Below are 22,112 nucleotides of genomic sequence, written 5' to 3' on the forward strand. Positions count from 1 at the left end.
CCAGCCCACCATGCTCCTGGAGAGATTACACATATGCAGGGTTTTGCTCCAAACAAGCTGGCTTGGGTTCCCATACTGGCTTCCCAAGTCTCAATCCTACCTCCTACTGTAAGTTGTGCACATATAGATCATCTTGAACAGGCCTGGACAAAGGCCGGCCCGGGGGGGGGGCGTATGTGGCCCGCAACCTTATTCAATATGGCCCGCGGAATCATGCTCAGATCTCGTAAAGAATTTGCGATAGCAAAGTTGTGAAAAACGTATTTGATATTGGATGAGAGCAGTGATTCACGTGACACGGCACAGTTGTTGATATTCTTACGAGGTCATAACCCCAGACTTTGAAATGACAGAGGAGCTTGCTTCAGTGCAGTCAATGAAGAGCACAACTACAGGGAAAGATTTATTGGAGGAGGTTAATAAGTGTGTGGCAAAGCTGGGACTGAGTTTTGAAAAGTTATCCAATGTGACCACAGATGGGTGCCCGAAAAAAACGTTGGGCCTTTTGAAAAGGATTCTAGATCAAGTAGCTGAGCTGAACCCAGATCAGAAAATGATTTTCTTGCGTTGCAATATTCATCAGGAGGTGCTCTGTAACTGTCTTCTGAAAATGAGCCATGTTGTGGATACAGTCACTAAAGTGGTAAACTTCATAAGAGCAAAATCTTTAAACCACAGGCATTTTGTCTCACTGTTGGAAGAGACAGAGTCGTGTCATGCAGATCGCCCCTACCACACAAATGTGAAATGGTTGAGTTTGGAGAAGGTGTTTAAAAGGGTGTGGGACCTGAAGGGTGTGGGACCAGAGTTTTTGCAAATGAAAGGAAAATATGTGGATTTCCCTCAACTGCAAGATAAAGATTTTGCCTTCACCGTGGACATCATGGCCCTCATGAATGAACTGAATTCCAAACGACAAGGGAAGGGTCTTTTTGCACATCAGATGTACAGCCTTGTCAAAGCCTTCAAGGGAAAATTACTTATCCTGACCCGCCAAGTAGAAGACAACAATCTCACCCACCTTCCGACACAACTAGTCTGTTCCCTCTCAGATGACCAGCGGGAGAAGTATACATCGCTGCTGCTGCTTCGAACAGTGAGTTGTCTCGTCGTTTTTGACGATTTCAGAGTGTTGGAAAAGGACATGCTGTTGGTTTCCTCTCACCTTCAACGTGGAAAACGCTCCCACTGACCTGCAACTTGAGCATATCGAGCTTCAGTCTGATACAGAGATTGGAGAGCTATTCAAAACAATGTCCCTGACGAGGTTCTAATGCATCTCTCGATGAACAAAACTTTCCAAAGATTAGGAGTCATGCTCAGAAGATGTTTGTACTGTTTGGGTCAACCTATGTATGTGAACAGTCATTTTCAGTGATGAAATATAACAAGTCAAGGCACAGATGGTCTCTTACTGACTCTCACCTCTCAGCAATCCTGCTCATTAGCGACGTCAGAAACTGTACCTGACTTCACTGCTCTAGTCAATGCCCATCAGTACTCCTCACACTGATTGAATAGTTTAAATGTAATGTTGAGCTCTCTCTCTGTCTTGTGTGTTTGTGCATACCCGTTAACAAGGGTTCTGTCCGTGGTGCTGAATGCACAGTGTACTTTTCCCTGCCCGTAGTTCGTTACTCGCTTAATGATGAAAATACCTACCAAAAGGAGAACATGGAAGTGGTTTATTTCTGTACATGTTAAAAAGTCAAATAAGTAGCATATCTGGCTGTGATTTACAGTAGCTATATCTGTCAACACAGTCATACACATGATGTTTAACCCTGTAATATGGTTCTGGCCCGCGATGGCAATAATATATTCTAATGTGGCCCCTCCATGGAAAATAATAATAATTGCCCCACTGCTTTCGATCGCAGAGTACCGCCGCACACTGGCTGCTTTCTAAATCCTTCTCTTCAGTCCTTTTAGTGTTTCACAAATTGTTATTTGTGTCCTGCTGGTGGGTTGTGGCCAATTCAGTTTGGGCCACGGCTTAAAATTGGGTTCTGGCTAAAAATGATGGAGTTGTTTACTTAGTGTTTACTTGAAGGGAGACGAGCAATTCCCCCCCCCCCCCCAGCTATAGGAGGGTCTAAAACACAGGAAGTATTTGGGAAACTACTGATTGTTTCAGTCTTTCAGTTTAGTGACCTTTATTCTACCCTTTGAAATACCACATTGTAGCCCTCTTATAGCCCTCCATCCGCTTTGACCATTCCTCCATAGTGCCACAGCTTCATCCTGAATGGTGGTGGTCAATAGTGCTTTAGGTGTGTCGTCATGGGAATAGGGAACCCCTGTTCAAGCAGGAAATGATCTGCTCTGTTTAAAATACACACTTTTATTGGATCCCAATATAACTATTGCAAACACAGCGAGAGGAAAAGGAAGAGAAAAGCATTGTGGGAGATCACACATGGGGATGGGAAGAGCGATCTATTAAAAAGCACTGATGTGGCAGGTTAGGGACCGGGGCTGATTATTGGTTAAACAGTAAATAGGGTGTGGTCTTGGAAGGAAAGGTTGAGATTATTATTGGTTGAGCTTGTGTTTTAGCCAATAGCGCTGTGGAAAAATGAAAGCTCATATTGTAGAGTGGATATAATTGTAGTGTGTGTGCGTGTGTGTGTGCGTGTGCTTGTGTGTGTGTAAGTGATGTGTTTAGTGCTATACTGTGTGTGTATATTGTTTGTGCTGTGTATGACTCAGTAACTTTTTTGTTTTGCGTATTGTTTTGCGTAGGAGAATCCTGGTGGAAGCGTGTGTTGATTGGTTACATGGCCTGTCACTCTCTGAAGGGATTGTAGATGGACTGGTCACTCTGTAGGTCGTGGAATGTGAATAGGTGCTCATCTATGTTCAAGCACTGGGACCTTTGACCTAACAGAGTCACCACTAGACACTCTTAAACCGTGTCCCTTATGTGTCCAACCTAGCACAGTAGCGCAGTAACTCTGTTGGTCAGGGACAAAGTCACTCAGTTTAGTGTCTCTTCAAAATCCAGTAACCAGTGATCCCAAGACTTGAACTCTATCAGTTGGTCCACACCTCATAGAGTTGTCCATGGTAACTTATTGCTCTCCATGTTATCCACACTCCAACTGTTTCTAAGGTGTAGCATCTCTGTAGCTCAGCTACCATAATAGGTGTACAGTTCCTATAGCAACATCAAAGACACAGGAACAGTCGCCATGGTCCATCAACACACACCTGTCCAATCCCCTTGGTAACAGCAGCCCGCAACTTCTCCATGGCGACTGTACCCCCGGCGACGGATGTGTATCTATAGCCACCAGAAACACTTCTTGCGTAGCTTCTTGACACGGGCCTTGGCGCTGGGGCGGGAGGTGGGAGGTTTGGGGACAGGGAGGGGGACATCGTAAACCCCATCTAGAGTTTCCATCACTGGCTGGAACCTCCCCTCTTGCTGTCTGAAGTCATGCTCCACACTGGTGAGAAAGAGGTGGAGAGAGTGGGGGAGAGAGAGGGTGGGAGAGGAGGAAGAGAGAGTGGGGAGGGTGAGAGAGAAGGTGAGAGAGGGGGAGAAAGAGGTTGAAAGAGAGGCAGAGAGAGGTGGAGAAAAAATGAGAAAAAGGGGGGATAGAGGGGGAGAAAAGAGGGGGGAGAGAAATGGAGAAGATAGGGGGAGAAAAGGGGGGGATAGAGGGGGAGAAAAGGGAGAAAAGAGGGGGGGAAAGAGGGGGAGAGGGGGAAGAAAAGATGGGGAGGGGGAGAAAAGGGGGGGAGAGAGGTGGAGAAAGTTAGACACGTACGCAAACATAAAGTGCTTGTACTTATTCAAATGCCCTTTGATATGAATGCAGTTAGATGTGCACGGTAACATACACACATCAATGCACATGCTTAACACCTCTGAAAACACATGTGCTCATGCAGACACACACACACACACTGAAGTAATTTCACGTTCACATTATTCCTATGCTTCATGCACCACTATATCACAGGCTGGAGTAATGAGAGGAGTGGGAGGAGAGAGAAAGAGAGAGTAGAGGAGGCGCGAACTAGAGAGTCATCCTAAAGTGTTAGAACTTAAAGAGAGGACTGAGTGAGACATGTATTTCCCCTGTGATGTTTTCAAAGCCCTCCCTCCTCTTGCCTTATCTTCTCTCTCTCTCTCTCTCTCTCTCTCTCTCTCTCTCTCTCTGTCTCTCTCCCTCTCCCTCTCTCGCTTTATTTCTTTCTTTCTCTCTATATATATATCGCTCTCCCTCTATCCTCTCTAAAGTGGCTAATGCTTCTGGTCATACTGCAAGGGAGTTTCAGTGTGCACTGAAAGTTTGTGTGTGTGTTTTTGGTTTCACTATCCTTGTGGGGACCAGAAGTCCTCACAATAATAGTAAAACAAGGAAAATTCAGACATTTCGCTGGTCGCCACAAGGAAAAAGGTTTAGGGTTAGAATTAGGGTTAGGTTTAAGACGGTTTCTGTTTGTATCAAACATTTGGTTACGCGGTGCCTATTGCAACTTCCTGCTCTGTCTGCATATTGCAAGTCAGTCCGGTCTGGAGAGGGTGGGTAAACATTGGGCGGTTACACATTGGGCGGTTACATGCCTTAGAGATCAATGGAGGCCGAGGGGTCAGAGGGGTCAACTGCGACACTTCAATGAGATGAAAAGAATAAGAATAAGAAGACAGTGAATTGATGCTATTTTAGGTTTAGGGGTTAGGTTTAGGGTTAGGATTACACTTATGGTTATGGGTTTGGGTTTGAGTTTGGGGTTAGGGTTAAGGGAAAATCGGATTTTGAATGGGAATGAATTGTTTGGTCCACACAACAATAGTAAAACAAAGTTGTGTGTAATGAGATGAGTTGCACAGGTTTTGAGCATCTGGAGTTAATGAGGCTTACGGTGAAGGAAGGACAGGAGGATAGAAGACACGCACGCACACACACACACACAGACACACACACACACACACACACACACACACACACAGACACACACACACAGACACACACAGACACACACACACACACACACAGGCACACACACACACACAGACATGCACACAGACACACACACACACATTTGTTTTACTATCCTTGTGGGGGACCAAAGAATGATTTCCATTCAAAATCTTATGCCCACTCAGTCATCGTATTTGCTCTCTCCTGACAAATAAAGCCTCAAATGAAACCGCTCAAATGACACAGCAGTGAGTGGGAAGAGGAGGCGTCCGATATATATAACACACAGGGGCTTCTAAAGGAGAAACAGCAGGAGGGAGAGAGAGGAGGAGGGTAAAGACGGGAAGGTTTGATGAGTAGTAGCGGGGTGGGAAGGGTGGTTGAAAGGATGAAAGGATGAGTTGAGAAAACAGGAGGGGAAAACAAGATACAGAGAAAGAGGAAGGAGGGGGAGTAAAGAGAGGGAGAGGGAGGGAGAGAGGGAGAGAGAGAGACAGGGAGAGGTAGAGAGAGGGAGAGGTAGAGAGAGAGGGAGAGAGACAGAGAGAGAGAGAGAGAGGGGGGGAGAGAGAGAGAGAGAGAGGGGGGGAGAGAGAGAGAGAGGGAGGGAGAGAGGGAGAGAGACAGGGAGAGGGAGGGAGAGAGAGAGACAGGGAGAGGGAGAGAGAGAGACAGGGAGAGAGAGAGACAGGGAGAGGGAGAGAGAGAGACAGGGAGAGAGAGACAGGGAGGGAGGGAGAGAGGGAGAGAGAGACAGGGAGAGAGAGAGACAGGGAGAGGGAGAGAGAGAGGGAGGGAGGGAGAGAGGGAGGGAGGGAGAGGGAGAGGGAGAGTTGAGGTAAGGTTAGCATGTCCCCGGAAAAGAGGAGAAATGAAGAGACCGGAAGATATGAAAGAGAGGTAAAAGCACAGATGCAGACGCAGGGGAGAGGAAAGGAATATGAATAAATTATAAAGCACTGGAGAGGAGGAGTGCTACCACTGAAACCACGCATGCACACACATGCACGCACACACACACACACACACACAAATGGAAAGAAATAAGCATTGAACCTGGCCTACACATTCCTTGCCGTGCAGCATGTGCTTTCAGGGTGTTTTAAAGAACGAGCATGCTTATCCATGTACTCTCTCCGCCCCTCCCCCTATCTCTCTCTCTGTAGCTCAGTTTTTCCTTCTCTTTATCTCTCTGTTGTTCCTCCTTGTTTTGGGGATTACGCATCAATTGGGGAAGCTGCTCCTCTTAATTGATTCCCCGGCTGGCATCTACAGTATCTGCTGTGTGTGTGTGCGTGCGTGCGAGCGCAGTGTTTTTTTTCTGTCAGAACTTGCCTTTCTTTGTTTCTCTGTCACACAGATTAATTAGATTTGACAGTACAAAACATCTGCAGGCAGGAAACATCAAAATGTCGTTTTCCAGCTCAAATCATGAAGAGGGAAGCCTCCATCCCACGCGGTCTCTCTCCTCTCTCTCTCTTTCTCTCTCTCTTCTACACACTCTTCCCCCCATCCTCTCTGTGTCCTGCTGAGTGTGTGATAACGCCATTACTGTACCATCAAGAAAATGACTGTATTGATGTGTGTGTGTGTGTGTGTGTGTGTGTGTGTGTGTGTGTGTGTGTGTGTGTGTGTGTGTTTCATAACCACAATAGAATGATCAGCGTCTTCCAATGGCCTCGGAATGACTGTAATAATCCTTCTCTTCTGTTTGGATTAACTGTATGTTACTTTCCGTGTGTGTGCGCGTGCGTGTGTACCAGCATATCGCTATGGGGAATAATAGAATATTACTGATCCTCTTTATTTAGGAAAAGAGAAATGGGACACCAAGGCAGGAGGAGGGGGAGGAGGGAGGGAGGGAGGGAGGGAGGGAGGGAGAGAGAGAGAGAGAGAGAGAGAGAGAGAGAGAGAGAGAGAGAGAGAGAGAGAGAGAGAGAGAGAGAGAGAGAGAGAGAGAGAGAGAGAGAGAGAGAGGAGAGAGAGAGAGAGAGAGAGAGAGAGAGAGAGAGAGAGAGAGAGAGAGAGAGAGAGAGAGAGAGAGAGAGAGATGCATTTAAATCCAAATGTCCTGGGACGTCTACCAACACAGTGTGGTAGTCTTTGAGGAGTGGGAGGAGAGAGAGAGAGAGAGAGAGAGAGATGCATTTAAATCCAAATGTCCTGGGACGTCTACCAACACAGTGTGGTAGTCTTTGAGGAGTGTGCCCAGTGGTAATAGTAGATAATTACTAGATAATTCATACTCAGGCAGTAGTGATTCAGGCTACTGCAGTAATGTATTCTATTTAACATTCACTTTGAACTTCACTGGGGGACTTCCTTGCTGTTCACTAGCTATTCAGGGACTTCCTAGCGGTCCTGTGATATTATCTGCCGAAACGGGTCCTCGGGGGGGGCCCCTGAGCTGTTTTCTGTGGCCCTGAGGGGCCCCTGTGTGAGCCGGTATCTCTGCCACACTTCCCTCCGGTCCTAATTATTCCTGATTAGATGTGAACTCCTGCTGTAGCTAATGTTGTTCCTGGTTACAGAGGAGGAGGAGATGAGGGCGAGGAGGAGATCTGGTGGGCTGATAGCGAGTTAGCAAAGAGCTGCACGTCCTGATTGGTTAAAGTTAGAGTCCTTAATTGAAGCAATAACAAAGGGATGACCCCACCCCTGTTTGCGTAAAACGCTGAGGGATGGGCCTGGAGAAATGTAACCACACTCAAATTCCTAGACAGAGCTATGGATGCAAGGACTGACCATCCAAGATATAAAAAATGTAGTTTTAGCCATGTTTTGAGGCTGTACGGTGTTTGATATATTTACATTGTTTACAGATATTGAGTTAAACAAGCTTATATTTTGGGTTCTGATTGGGTACAACAGTTAAACTAAGCTTATATTCTTCAAGAATCAATGGGTATTCATTATTAATTTATAAGTCCAAAAATGGATGTAGAAACTAAGGATTCTAGCATTTAATTATACTCATTTAGGTCACAGCCTTACAGAGAGGGAGGGAGGTGGGGAATGCTGATGTTATTGCTGGGTACTTGGTAGGGTGTTTGTATAAGCCAGTATCTGACTAGGATCATTTCTTGCTGTTACTGTCGATGACATCACAATGATGTGATGGGGGGGGGCGCGTCTTGCCGGTTCCTGCTTAACTTTAACCTGCTTACTTATTTCTCCTGGCCGAGTTGACCTAAGGCAACGAAGAAGAGGAAGGAAAAGGACTCCGAGCTAGGCTGAAAGGACAAAGATACACGGCTTCCTCTTCCTTGTATCCTGATAGCTGATGTCCAGTCGCTGGAAAAGGAACTTTGTGAACTCAGAGCTCGGCTTCAATCACAGAGTAACATCAGGGAATGCGGTGCCTTTGGTTTTTACTGAGATATGGCTTACAGACAATTCACTTGACTCTGCCGTTCAACCAGATGGCTTCACCATATCCCGAGTGGATTGAACGGCGGCTACTGCAAAGACTCAGGGGGGATCTGGTAAGTGTCTGGGGGAGGGGTATGTTTCCTCGTTAACAATTCCTGGTGTACCGAAGTTGAAAGCATTGCGAAATCCTGTTCATCAGAACTGGAGTTTCTGATGCTAAAATGCCAACCCTACTATGTGCCAAGGGAATACTCGTGGGTTATTATGACAGCTGGGTACATACCGGCACAAGCAAACACCAAGGCGGCACACAGCAAACTCAGCCATACGCCGCACCGCATTGCGGCCAATCAGATCACGTCTCTCTGCTCCTATTCCCCACCTACAAGCAGCAACTCAAGAGGGAGCCACCAACACAGAGAAAAGTGAGGCGCTGTACAGAGGAGGCAGACTCGATGCTGCAGGATTGATTTGAGAACACTATTAGGAATATGTTCAAAGATTCATCCACCCAGGACTCATCCATTGACATTGAGGAATATACAGTATTTCGTCAGATACAAGATTCAATGCTGCCCGTACTGCAGCATTGAATGTCAGCAGAAGGAACCCCGATGACTCTGTGGCGTGCGACACGTACAAGGCATGCAGGTATGAGCTCCCCAAATCCGTTAGGGAGGCAAAAAGACACAGACTCAAACTTGAATTGGTGTTCGACCAATTCAAACCAACTCGCTTTGCATGTGTCAAGAGCTACAGACTATCACAGACTACAAAGGCAGATCCAGCTGTGCGGTGCCCACCGAAGCCTCCCTCCCAGAAAAGCTTAACACATGCTATGCTCGCTTCGAGGCAGACAATACTGAGCCATTCAGGAAGACTCTCGCCGCTCTGGACGACCAGGTGCTTTCGCTCGCCGAGGCTGACTTGAAGAAAAACTCTAAAAAGAGCTAATACTCACAAAGCCGCCGGCCCACATGGGATCCCTGGCTGTGTCCTCAGAGTGTGTGTTGACCAGCCGGCTGGCATCTTGTGGGACATCATCAACCTGTCCCAGGCTGTAGTCGCCACCCGCTTTACGGAGACCACCATCATCCCAGTGCCCAAGAAGAACAAGGTGACTTGCCCAAATGACTATTGACCCGTTGCTCTCGCCTCGGTCATCATGAAGTGCATCATGAGGCCGGTCATGGCCCACATCAAGGTCAGCATGGCAGGCACACTTGACCCACTCCATTTTGTCTACCACTCCAACAGATCCACAGAAGATGCAATTTCCATCGTTATTTATTCTACATTGTAGAATAATAGTGAAGACATCAAAACTATGAAATAACACGTGGAATCATTTAGTTACCCCCAAAAATATTTGTTATATTTGAGATTCTTCAAAGTAGCCACCCTTTCCCTTGATGACAGCTTTGCACACTCTTGGCATTCTCTCAACCAGCTTCATGAGGTAGTCACCTGGAATGCATTTCAATGAACAGGTGTCCTTTGTTAAAAGTTAATTTGTGGAATTTCTTTCCTTCTTAATGCATTTGAGCCAATCAGTTGTGTTGTGACAAGGTAGGGGTGGTATACAGAAGATAGCCCTATTTGGAAAAAGACCAAGTCCGTTTTATGGCAAGAACAGCTCAAAACGACAGTCCATCATTACTTTAAGACATGAAGGTCAGTCAGTTTCTTCAAGTGCAGTCCCAAAAATATGATGAAACTGGCTCTCACAAGGACTGCCAGATGAAAGGGAGGCTCAGAGTTACCTTTGATGCGGAGAATAATTTCATTAGAGTTAACTGCACCTAGGATTGCCGCCCAAATAAATGTTTCAAGTAACAGACACATCTCAACTTCAACTATTCAGAAGAGACTGTGCGAAACAGGCCTTCATGGTTGAATTGCTACAAAGAAACTACTACTAAAGGACACCAATAAGAAAAATACCAAGAAACACGAGCAATGGACATTAGACTGGTGGAAATCTGTCCTTTGGTCTGATGAGTCCAAATTTGAGATTTTTGGTTCCAACTGCCGTGTCTTTGTGAGACGCAGAGTAGGTGAAAGGATGATCATCCTGACCGTTCGCTTCATGGCCTGGTACGGCAGATTTTCCGTCCACGACTGCTAGGCCCTCCAGCGGGTGGCGAAGACGCCCCAGTACATCATTGAGACTGTGCTCCCACCCATAAATAATAAAATATAAGAATACAAACAGCATCATCAAGGATCTCACACACCAACCCAGCCACGAGCTGTTCTCTCCCTTAATGTCAGAGAGACAGTATCGGAACATGAGGTCTGATACTAACAGGTTCAGAGACGGTTTCTATCTACAAACCATCAGACTGCTGAACACCTGAACTGGACTGACCACCTGCTCTGATTCTCCACACCTTAGCACACATGCACTCACTCATACACACACCCACACAGACATACACCCACACAGACATACACACACATATCTCAACTACTGCTACCAGACTCTTATTATACTGCTCAGTTTATACAATGTCCCGCCCCCATCCCCAATACTCATTTAAATATTGTTGTATAAATTGTGCCTTCCTGTATTATAATTCTGCTACAATCTTTATTCTATTCTACTGCCATTTACTTTATGTTTGTATTCTTATATTTTATTATTTATTATTGTTGTTGCCTAGTCAAGATGGAGCCTGCATTTTGTTGGACGGTAATACAACGATGCAAATCCTGTACATACAACTCATAAAACGTGATGCTGAAACTGAAGCCATCTGCTAGTGGTTCGAGTGTACACCGTAGACTGTGGGTTGGGTATACTGTTATATTAGCAAAGTGTATGTGGATTTTGATATATAAAAAGAAGTGACGTTGAGAAGTGAAATGGTATTGGTATTAATGTGGTATCAGGAAGGTGTTTTACCTGTATATGATGCAGGCAGTCTTCTGACAGGTGGGGCAGTTGTTGATATCCTGTCCAGTTCTGTAAGAGCAGCGCCTAACACAACGGCGACAACAAGAAGGACACGCAAACATCGGGATGAGGAGGAGTACACAGGAGAGCGTCATTAGTACTACCCCCCCCCCCAAACAAACAGACAAGACACACATTCACACACAGACACAAAGGGAGCACAAGACACAAACTTAAAAACAGCACCAAAACTTTAACTTAGCACTGTGCCAAACACACGCGCACGCACACACACACACACACAAATGCCACAGAGGAACAAAGTGTATCCTGTCGTTGTGAGTCTTGCTGTGCCCCTGAAACATGAATTGCGTATCTTCAATCATAATCTGGGAGGGATTAGTTTGGTATTATAGTGAGCCGTCAACCCAAGAGGAACTGACAGAGAGAAGAGGGAGGGAGGGAGGAAGGAAGGAGTAGAGTGGAGAGAAGATGAGAAATAAAAAGAAGAGGAGTGGGTAGAAGAGCAGAGAGGAGAGAGGGGGTGCAGTCTGTTGTCGAGATCAGGGGTGAGAGGGAGAGTGGGGACAGAGAGGAGAGAGGAGGTGCAGTCTGTTGTCGGGATCAGGGGTGAGAGGGAGAGTGGGGACAGAGAGGAGAGAGGGGGTGCAGTCTGTTGTCGGGATCAGGGGTGAGAGGGAGAGTGGGGACAGAGTGGAGAGAGGGGAAATAAGAGAGGGGATGCAGTCTGTTGTCGGGGATCAGGGGTGAGAGGGAGAGTGGGGACAGAGAGGAGAGAGGAGGTGCAGTCTGTTGTAGGGATCAGGGGTGAGAGGGAGAGTGGGGACAGAGAGGAGAGAGGGGGTGCAGTCTGTTGTCGGGGATCAGGGGTGGGAGGGAGAGTGGGGACAGAGAGGAGAGAGGAGGTGCAGTCTGTTGTCGGGATCAGGGGTGAGAGGGAGAGTGGGGACAGAGAGGGGAGAGGGGGTGCAGTCTGTTGTCGGTGATCAGGGGTGAGAGGGAGAGTGGGGACAGAGAGGTGAGAAGACAGTGATGGAAGAGAGAAAACAAAACAGAGTGACAGGAAAGAGATGAGAGAGTGATGTACTGATTGACAACAGAGGTAGCGGGTGAGTGGAATATAGTGAAAGGACAGAGGGTGAGGAGAGAGGAGCGGAGGAGAAGTCAGCTCTATATTGTATAGAGGAAGAAGTGATTCATATCAGGAGAGAAGGAAAGAGAGAGGGTGGTAATTAAAGATAGAGGGATGAAGAGGGAGATAACAGGAGGGGGGGTGGGTGGAGGTGAAAAGAGATGAATAGCATTCTTCAAGTAGAAGAATGAATGTGAATAAGGAGAAAGTAGAATGGGAACAAAGAATAAGTAGAAAATTGGACAATTTCCAAAATGAGAGCGTGGGAGAGTGTTTGATTTGTGTGAGAGAAATAAGGAGATGTAGAAACGAAGAGAAAGAGATGAGGGAGGGAGAGAAGGAGATGAGGGAGGGAGAGAACGAGATGACGGAAGGAGAGAACGAGAGCAGGGAGGGAGAGAGAGAGAGCTGGGAGGGAGAGAAAGGAGAGAGAGATATAAATGAGGAGGAGAGGGAAACTGAATGAGGGGGAGAGAGGTCGATAACTTATGTTGACCTTAAAGCCTGAGGGAGCAGCCATGACATAAGGAAGGAGTTCTGCCTGTAATTATGTGGACCATATGATAGAATGCGTACAGAGGCAGAGCAGCGGAATACACCACAAAGGCAAGAACTGATATTTACTTTTATACAGCAGGGTTTAGAAAGGTGTTCTGTACACATATCCCTGTGGGTGTTCTGCCGTGCTCTGTAACACTGCAGCAATAACGTTCTGCATACAGTACATCACAGCCCCTGCAATACTCCCATGACCTTAAAGTGCATTACCAAGTTGAAAGCATGCCAGTTTTACATTGGAGTTGATTCTCAAAGGCACTCCCATACGTTCTCACATACACTCAGTCTCTCACTCGCTCGCTTCTTCTCTTTCATCTTCCTCTCTTCTCTTTCACTTGTTCACTCTCTCACTCACACACACACGCCCCTCTCTCACCCTTCGCTGAGGGCCTTGCTTTTCTCCAGGTCTTGGATAACATTGAGGAGGACTTTGATCTTCTCCTGGTTGGAGAGCAGACTCTCTTCCACGCTGTGAAGACGCCCGTGGAGGCCCCCCGACACACACCCCTGTACCCCACCTGGTAACCCCGCCATACCTCCTGGTGCCCCATTGCACTGTGGGGCCACATGGGCAGCATGCAGAGCATTTGCATCTTTTGATTGGCCAGGGGTTTTGGAGTCTTCTTTTTTGATTGGTTGTGCTGGTGGTATTTTGGAGAGCAGGGAGGGGGTGAGGGGTGTATGTTTGGGTTGGGTCTGAAGGACAGGCGGTGCTGGTTTTGGGTTCACCTGGACAGTGTGGTAGGGGTTGGGGGAGGTTTTAGGTGGGAGAGGGGCAGAGGCCGAGGATTTTTTGCCTATGAGGAGGACTGGGGGTGGTGGCTTGGGGGTGACTTGTGTAGATGAGTTTGGTGGTGTGTGTTGGTTGTCAGATGACGTCTCTGTGTTTTTGTCCGGTAAAGGCTGTGTAGCTGGAGTATTTCTTGTGGATTTATTTGGCCTAGATGTGTGTTTCTCTGTGGTGTGTGAGTGTGTGTCTGCTGTCTGTGTGTGTGTTTCTTTCTGATGTAACCTGGGTTCTGGGTCTGTATGTGTGTGCTGTGTATCCTTAGTGTTGGAGCATGTGGGCACAGGTGAATCTTTCGTGAGCGTGTGTGTCTTTTGGGTTGTGTGTGGAGAGGGCAATGTCTGAGTTTGTGTTTGAGTGTTCTTCACAGCTTTGTATGTGGTTGGTGGTGTGTGTGTGTGTGTGTTCAGTACAGGGGAGTCTTTCCGGTTCTGGTTGAGGAGTACGGACTGTTTCCTGGGAGGATTCGGGAGGGTCTGGCTTTCTGTGATCTTGTTGGCCGCTCGCCTGCGGCATGCAGTTGCCATGCAAGTGGGTGGGGCCTGGGACTGTCTCCGCCCGCAGGTTCCACAGAGACGGGGCGATGATGTCATCATTCTACAGGGCCTTGGAGGCGTGGTGTGAGAGCTCACAGAATGAGACACACTCCCTGACCTCAGCACAGGGCGAGACTCCTCCCCTCTCAGAGACTGGACCCTCCTCCTCTCTCTGATTGGCTCGTTCCCCTCGGCACCCTCAGTACATACCCCACCCACCACCTCAGGGGCAACCACACTCCCATTGGTGTATCGAGACGTCCGTTTCCCGCTGGACCTGTGACCAGACTCCCTGGGATTGGTCCTTATGGTTTTGATCTGACAGTAGACCCCGCCCCCTGACCCCTGTGACCCCATGTCGTCCTGTGTCAGACTGTTGATCGCATTCTGACTCCTCTCCTTGGAAACGGCAAAACCACCGCTGCCGCCACTGCTGCATGAGTTACATGAAAAAACAGTTTCCGAGGGCATGGTCAATACCGTGGTGACATGGTTGTTACTCCTTGTCTCTGGGTGCTGCGTACTGGTTGGCTGGTTGAGTTTGATTGACGGGAGGGTCCTAAGGCCAGGGGAGGTCTGCACCCCCACGCTGCACAGCGGACCCCATTGCCCCCCCGCCAGGGGCACCCCGAGCGCAGGCACTGGATTGGTCGGATCAGCCACCCTTCTACCCATAGCCCCGGCTCAGCCCCCAGAGGAGCTGGAAGAGAAGGAGCCACTCTGTGACATCACAGTTGGGGGAGGCAGTCTTATATCTGAGTGGAGAGTATGAGTTACAGTGTGTGAGACTACTGATGCTTTTTTGCCATAGAATCCATGGTGGTCCCAATTCTGCCTCTGTCACTGGTATGACGTCACCACTCAGTCTGGCGATTGGTCCTCGTACCTCTGGGTCATTAATGAGCATGTGATTCAGTTCTTCATTGGATGAGAGAAGAAGGGTATAGCAGTTCTTCCGTCCATCTCTTTTTCACTCTGCGGAAAGAAGAGAAGAGGCTGATTTAGCTGAGACCACTACAGCTCCAGTACCACTTCACTTGCTGCATGGCTGCAGACTGGATCAATACCTTCATATAACTCCATAATCACTCTCTCCACTCCAGGTGGAAAATACCCAGGTTGTGTCCCGAATGACCTGGGGCAGCAGGTAGCCTAGTGGTTAGAGTGTTGGGCCAGTAACCAAAAGGTTGCTGGATTGAATCCCCGACTGACAAAGTACAAATCTGATATTCTGCCCCTGAACAAGGCAGTTAACCCACTGTTCCCTGGTAGGCTGTCATTGTAAATATGAATTTGTTCTTAACTGACTTGCCTAGTTAAATTAAGGTTAGACATGATGTTCTTTTATAGTAGGCCTACACAAATGTTGTAGTGCACTATATACTGTAGGTAATAGTATGCCATTAGCGACACCCCCACCACACACACACAACATTTTCAGTTTCTGATGTTATTCACAGGTGCAGTGGAATGCTTGTGTTTCTGGCTCCAACAGTGCTGAAGCACATAGCAATAAAAAAACAATATACACATACAAATATAAAATTACAAAAAAATCCGAACGAGCAATGTCAGAGTCCGGAAAATACTTATATATACATATAATTAATGTTTTTAGGTTCTCTCTAAGAATGGAAGTGCCCAGGTGGGAGGTGTCAGGTTGTGCATGTCTGGGAGGCTTGTGAGACGTCGTTTGAATATTAGCAAGCAGCGCTAATAACCTCATTAGCCTCTGACCGAGGGGTGCTAGCATCAGACACCATTGTTTACTAACTGCTACCATGGCAACGTCTCCCATGACAGGAAGTATGACGGGTCAAGACTCAGCATGACGGGCAATCATGTGTTGACCTTTGTGTTTGTGTGTGTGTGTAAGTGTGTGTGAAAGTTTGCCTGAGTGTACATGAGTACATACAGTATGTGCATGTTCGTTTCTGAAAGATACTGTTTCTGCAGATAAATATTTTGACAGAGCTATTTCGTGTGTTTTTTAAGTCTGGCAAGGACATCTTACGAGAGTCTGTGTGAGAGAGAGTGGCATATTGAGAATATGAATGTTTTGAGTGTGAGTCATGAGAGACTTGGCCGTGGGACTTGGACTGTTTAACTCTATTTAAAGTCATTTCTCTGTAGTCATTTTTTTTTTCTTCTCAGACACACAGACATTCAGACACCTGCTGCAGCAGAGAACATAATTAGTCGAAACACACACATTACTGTACAATATAATGTGTGTGTGTGTGTGTGTGTGTTCTGCCATGTGTGTCTTGACCTGCCATGTCTTGCTTTACAATTGCATCACCAGCAAGTGGATAAACCACTGAGCCTGACCTTTGAACCCTGTTTAATATCAATAGAGCAGCCAACCTTATCCTCAAAGCTTACACACACATATAAAGTATATACACTACCGTTCAAAAGTTTGGGGTCACTTAGACATGTCTGTGTTTTTGAAAGAAAAGCAAATGTTTTGTCCATTTAAAATAACACAACATTGATCAGAAATACAGTGTAGACATTGTTAATGTTGTAAATGACTATTGTAGCAGGAAACGGCAGATTTTTATGGAATATCTACATAGGGTACAGATGCCCATTATCGGCAACCATCACTCCTGTGTTCCAATGGCACGTTGTGTTAGCTAATCCAAGTTTATCATTTAAAAAAAGGCTAATTGATCATTAGAAACCCCTTTTCCAATTATGTTAGCACAGCTGAAAACTGTTATGCTGATTAAAGAAGCAATAAAACTGGCCTTCTTTAGACTAGTTGTGTATCTGGAGCATCAGCAATTGTGAGTTCGATTACAGGCTCAAAATGGCCAGAAACAAAGACCTTTCTTCTGAAACTCGTCAGTCTATTCTTGTTCTGAGAAATTAAGGCTATTCCATGTGAGAAATTGCCAAGACACTGAAGATCTCGTATAACGTTGTGTACTACTCCTTTCACAGAACAGCGCAAACTGGCCCTAACCAGAATAGAAAGAGGAGTGGGAGGCCCCGGTGCATAACTGAGCAAGAGGACAATTACATTGGAGTGTCCAGTTTGAGAAACAGACGCCTCACAAGTCCTCAACTAGCAGCTTCACTAAATAGTAGCCACAAAACATCAGTCTCAACGTCAACAGTGAAGATGCAACTCCGCGGTGCTACTGAACTATATACAGTGCCAGTCAAATGTTTGGACACACCTACTCATTCAATGGTTTTTCTTTATATTTTACTATTTTCTACATTGTAGAATAATAGTGAAGACATGAAAACTATGAAATAACACACATGGAATCATGTAATAACCAAAAAAGTGTTAAACAAATCGAAATGTATTTTTTTAGATTCTTCAAATTAGCCACCCTTTGCCTTGATGACTGCTTTGTTCACTCTTGGCATTCTCTCAACCAGCTTCACCTGGAATGCTTTTCCAACAGTGTTGAAGAAGTTCCCACAAATGCTGAGCACTTGTTGGCTGCTTTTCCTTCACTCTGCAGTCCAACTCATCCCAAACCATCTCAATTAGATTGAGGTCAGGTGATTGTGGAGGACAGGTCATCTGATGCGGCACTCCGGCACTCTCCTTCTTGGTCAAATAGCCCTAACACAGCCTGGAGGTGTGTTTTGGGGTAATTGTCCTGTTGAAAAATAAATGATAGCCCCACTAAGTGCAAAAGAGATGGGATGGCATATCGCTACAGAATGCTGTGGTGGCCATGCTGGTTAAGTATGCCTTGAATTCTAAACAAATCACAGACAGTGCCACCAGCAAAGCGCCCCTGCACCATCACACCTCTTCCTCCATGCTTCACAGTGGGAACCACACATGCGGAGATCATCCGTTCACCTACTCTGCGTCTCACAAAGACACGATGGTTCAAACCAAAAATCTCAAATTTGGACTCATTACACCAAAGGACAGATATCCTACAGTCTAATGTCCATTGCTCATATTTCTTGGCCCAAGCAAGTCTCTTCTTATTGGTGTCCCTTACATGCTGAGCAGACCGGACACGTCGCGTGCGCGAGAATCGCAAAATAAATTTAGAAATCCATGTTATTCAATTATTGCACCCACACTGCTCGCGCTCGCCAACGAGCGTCTTCAACGCCAAGGGCTAAAATAGAACTCATTCCTATTTCTGATGGAGATCGCGCTGAAAGTCCTGCCTCTCCCATCTCCTCATTGGTTTATAGAAGCAGGTACCCACGTGTCATTTCTTTATTGGTTATTCCCACGTGGGTGACTGAAAGACGAACTGTTTTGCCAGTAGTCGTGGTAATAGAATGAAAGTTTAGATGCGATCACCATATAAGTTAAACAATGAAAAAGCCTGGAAGGAGGAGAGATGACTAGAAACGATTCGGTTGGCCGTTTTATGTGTGGATTAATTGTTGGAGTGGAGGACCTTGTGCATTTTAGGTAAAATAACAACTCAATGTTTATATCCCAGGACAAATTAGCTAGCAACAGCAAGCTAGCTAAATCAGACAAATTAACGTTAGCTAGCAAGTGCAAGCTAACTAGCTAAATTGCCATACATGTTTAATGATTTTCGACCTGTCCTCAAATGAATGTCATTGGTTCAGAGATTGTTTTGATATTTTAACCTGCGTGTCGTGATTGCGTTTGGTGTGGGGGGGCAAAATACATTTATGCACGATAGCGCACGATGGCACACGCGCGCAGCCGGTTTGGGTTCCGTGTAAGTAGTGGTTTCTGTGCAACAATTCGACCATAAAGGCCTGATTCATGCAGTCTCCTCTGAACAGTTGATTTTGAGATGTGTCTGTTATTTGAACTCTGTGAAGCATTTTTTTGGGCTGCAATTTCTGAGGCTGGTAACTAATGAACTTATCCTCTTACAGCAGAGGTTACTCTGGGTCTTCCATTCCTGTGGCGGTCTTCATGAGAGCCAGTTTAATTATTGCGCTTGAAATTTTCCAGATTGACTGACCTTCATATCTTAAAGTAATGATGGACTGTCATTTCTCTTTGCTTAATTGAGCTGTTCTTGCCATAATATGGACTTGTTCTTTTACCAAATAGGGTTATCTTCTGTATACCACCCCTACCTTTTCACAACACAACTGATTGGCTCAAACGCTTTAAGAAGGAAAGAAATTCCACAAATGAACTTTTAACAAGCCACACCTGTTACAGTTTTTTCCAACTGCTTACACACGTTCTCCTTTTTTCAAAACTCTACACACAATTCCCAAAACTGCACACACAAAATGCAAAATGCCTCACATGTCCTTCAAAATGTAACACTGCATTCAAAATGCCATAAACACATGTCAGAATGAAGCATTTGCATCAAATGGCAAACACTGCTTTCATAATAGTACATTTTTGGATATACCATGTAAACACTGTTGTTCTAAATCTAAAACTCTTTGGTCTTTGCTAGGCTTATATCTACATATCAATACAATGTTCTACGGTGAAAGTAATCTGCTGAGCGGGGTAACAAGTACACTGTAAATACCAATGCAATGTAGAAACAGAAAATATTTATTAGTGTTGTATACAATTACTGTTGTATACAGTAGCATACAACAAAACCATAAACATATTTACAGTTTTTTCCAACTGCTTATGTTTTCAAAACTCTACACACAATTCCCAAAACTGCATACAACAAAACCATAAACATATGTAAACCAAAAGTATATTCTTTAGAATACTGTAAAGAACACAATTGTGTGTGTGGGGTCCCGGGGGGGCAGTCCAGGAATTGGTAGGGGGGGGGGGGAATCACCAGCGCTAAGCTACACTTCATCTCTTCTCCGGCCTGGGTCTGGCCACAATACTTCGTCCACATCACAAGATAGGTTTTCTCTTGCCAAACATCGAGGGAAGTAATCTCCTAGCATGGCGTATCCAACCTTGGACAGAGGCAACCTCTATGTCCCCACATGCGTCCTCTATTGCCTGGAGAAGCGTCATGCGGGCATAGGGTTGACGATCATACACTTTCCAGCACCAGGCTGAGAAGAATTCCTCTATGGGATTTAGAAAAGATGAATATGGGGGTAGGTACAAAACTACAAATTGTGGATGGGTGGCAAACCAGTTTTGGACCAGAACAGCCCGGTGAAAACTAACATTGTCCCATAAAACCACAAATCTAGCAGGCTCCTGATCTAGATCTGGACAAGCATTGTGTAAATTGCATCCAGAAAAGTGAGCATATGGCCGGTGTTGTACGGACCTAGTGTGGCATTGTGATGGAGGACCCCGTTTTGAGTGATGTCAGCACACAGTTATATTACCCCCAAGCTGTCCAGGGACATTAGTAATTGCCCTCTCTCCTATTACATTTCTTCCGCGGCGCCTGGTTTTGGTGAGGTTGAAGCCAACCTCATCCACATAAATAAATTAATGGCGAATTACATGGGCATCCAGCTCCAACACTCTCTGTAACAGACAAAAGGATATACAGATGAGTAAATATGGTATGTCTGAAGTACTGGAAGTAGTGTTGCATACATACCTCTACAAAGTCATGTCGCATATTCTTTCTCTCAAATAGCACCTTGTAAAGTTGTTTCATCGTCACTCGGTGCCGTTGGAGGATGCGTTGTATGGTCGACAGGCTTACAGCATGATGTTGTTAAATATGGTGTCATTATTCAAGACATGCCCTCTTATCTCTCGAATCCTAATTGCATTGTACATCTGTAAACAAGCGTCCTCGTCCTCCATGATGTCTTTGCCTTTCCACTCTGTACAGAATTCCAACACAGTATGTGTTCAGCATAGGGACTGTAAACAATGTACAAAGAAATGTAGTACAGCATGATAACCAACCTCATTCATTCAATGCAGTGCAGTAAATGGATGGCTTAGAGTTACAAATGTTTATGCAATACTATGCAGTCATATGTATTTTACAGTACAATACTGTAATGCTTAAATAGTCATTAGATCGTTGCATACCTGTTCTCATTTCTGAAGGTTCGAATTATAGACGCCACTGTAAATCGACTCAAGTTGGGCTGGACATGATCAACAAGTGTTGCCCTAATCTCATCAGAGATGGCTCTCCTTCCTTCTCTTCTCTGCCCTCGTCCTCTTCTTCCTCTTCCTCCTACTCCTCTTGCTCTCTGTCCACTGTTGGCATCCATTGTTCAAAACAGGTCATCTGACCTTTGACCTATTTATAGGCTTATACTACAGTAAAGCAGTGATTGGTTAGTGATCAGTTAAGCTATTAGTGTTTGCAAATGTGAGGAGTGTGTATGGTGAATAAGTGTAGCACTTTGATTGGTTGTGTTTGGAAAAGGAAAGCAAGTCACTTCCTGTTAGATTTTTGTGTTTTAGGTAGAGAAATGTGTGTAGTGTTTGGAAAAAAGTGTTTTATGCAATTGACAACTGAGTCAAAGGCTGAGAAATAGCTTATGGTTCTGGATATTTGGTGTGTAGTTTTGCACTTTGAGTGAGAGGTTTCAGAAATCGTGTGACATGAAAAGATTTTGTGTGTAAGCAGTTGGAAAAAACTGTAATTGAAATGCATTCCAAGTGATTACCTCCTGAAGCTGGTTGAGAGAATGCCAAGAGTATGCAAAGCTGTCATCAAGGAAAAGGGTGGCTACTTTGAAAAACACTTTTTTGGTTACTACATGATTCCATATGTGTTATTTCATAGTTTTGATGTCTTCACTATTATTCTACAATGTAGAAGAGTAGGAAAATTAAAGAAAAACCCTTGAATGAGTAGTTGTGTCCAAACTTCTGACTGGTACTGTATATATAGTAAGTAAGCTTTGAGGATAAGGGCGTTATATTTATTAATATTTTTCTCTCTGACACACACACACACACACACACACACACACACACACACACACACACACACACACACACACACAC

At 45.5% G+C, this 22,112-nt stretch overlaps 2 protein-coding genes across 3 annotated transcripts in view; one reads left to right on the top strand and one right to left on the bottom strand.

The window, feature by feature from the left end:
- Window positions 1-22,112, top strand: part of LOC109864674 (dedicator of cytokinesis protein 2) — a 139,672-nt gene that overhangs the window by 59,639 nt on the left and 57,921 nt on the right. The window lies entirely within an intron of this gene.
- The window catches only part of LOC116354948 (serine/arginine repetitive matrix protein 1-like), a 31,613-nt gene continuing 11,046 nt past the window's right edge, over window positions 1,546-22,112 (bottom strand). Inside the window, exons 2-4 of the mRNA XM_031797057.1 lie at window positions 13,296-15,217; window positions 11,218-11,292; window positions 1,546-3,452 (exon numbers count right to left, since the gene is read on the bottom strand). Of these exons, the coding sequence (XP_031652917.1) occupies window positions 3,287-3,452; window positions 11,218-11,292; window positions 13,296-14,917 (1,863 nt within the window). The 5' untranslated portion in view covers window positions 14,918-15,217 and the 3' untranslated portion in view covers window positions 1,546-3,286. The remainder of the gene's footprint in view (window positions 3,453-11,217; window positions 11,293-13,295; window positions 15,218-22,112) is intronic.

This window comes from Oncorhynchus kisutch, linkage group LG19 (genome assembly GCF_002021735.2).
Source record: "Oncorhynchus kisutch isolate 150728-3 linkage group LG19, Okis_V2, whole genome shotgun sequence".
Classification (NCBI taxonomy): Eukaryota; Metazoa; Chordata; class Actinopteri; order Salmoniformes; family Salmonidae; genus Oncorhynchus; species Oncorhynchus kisutch.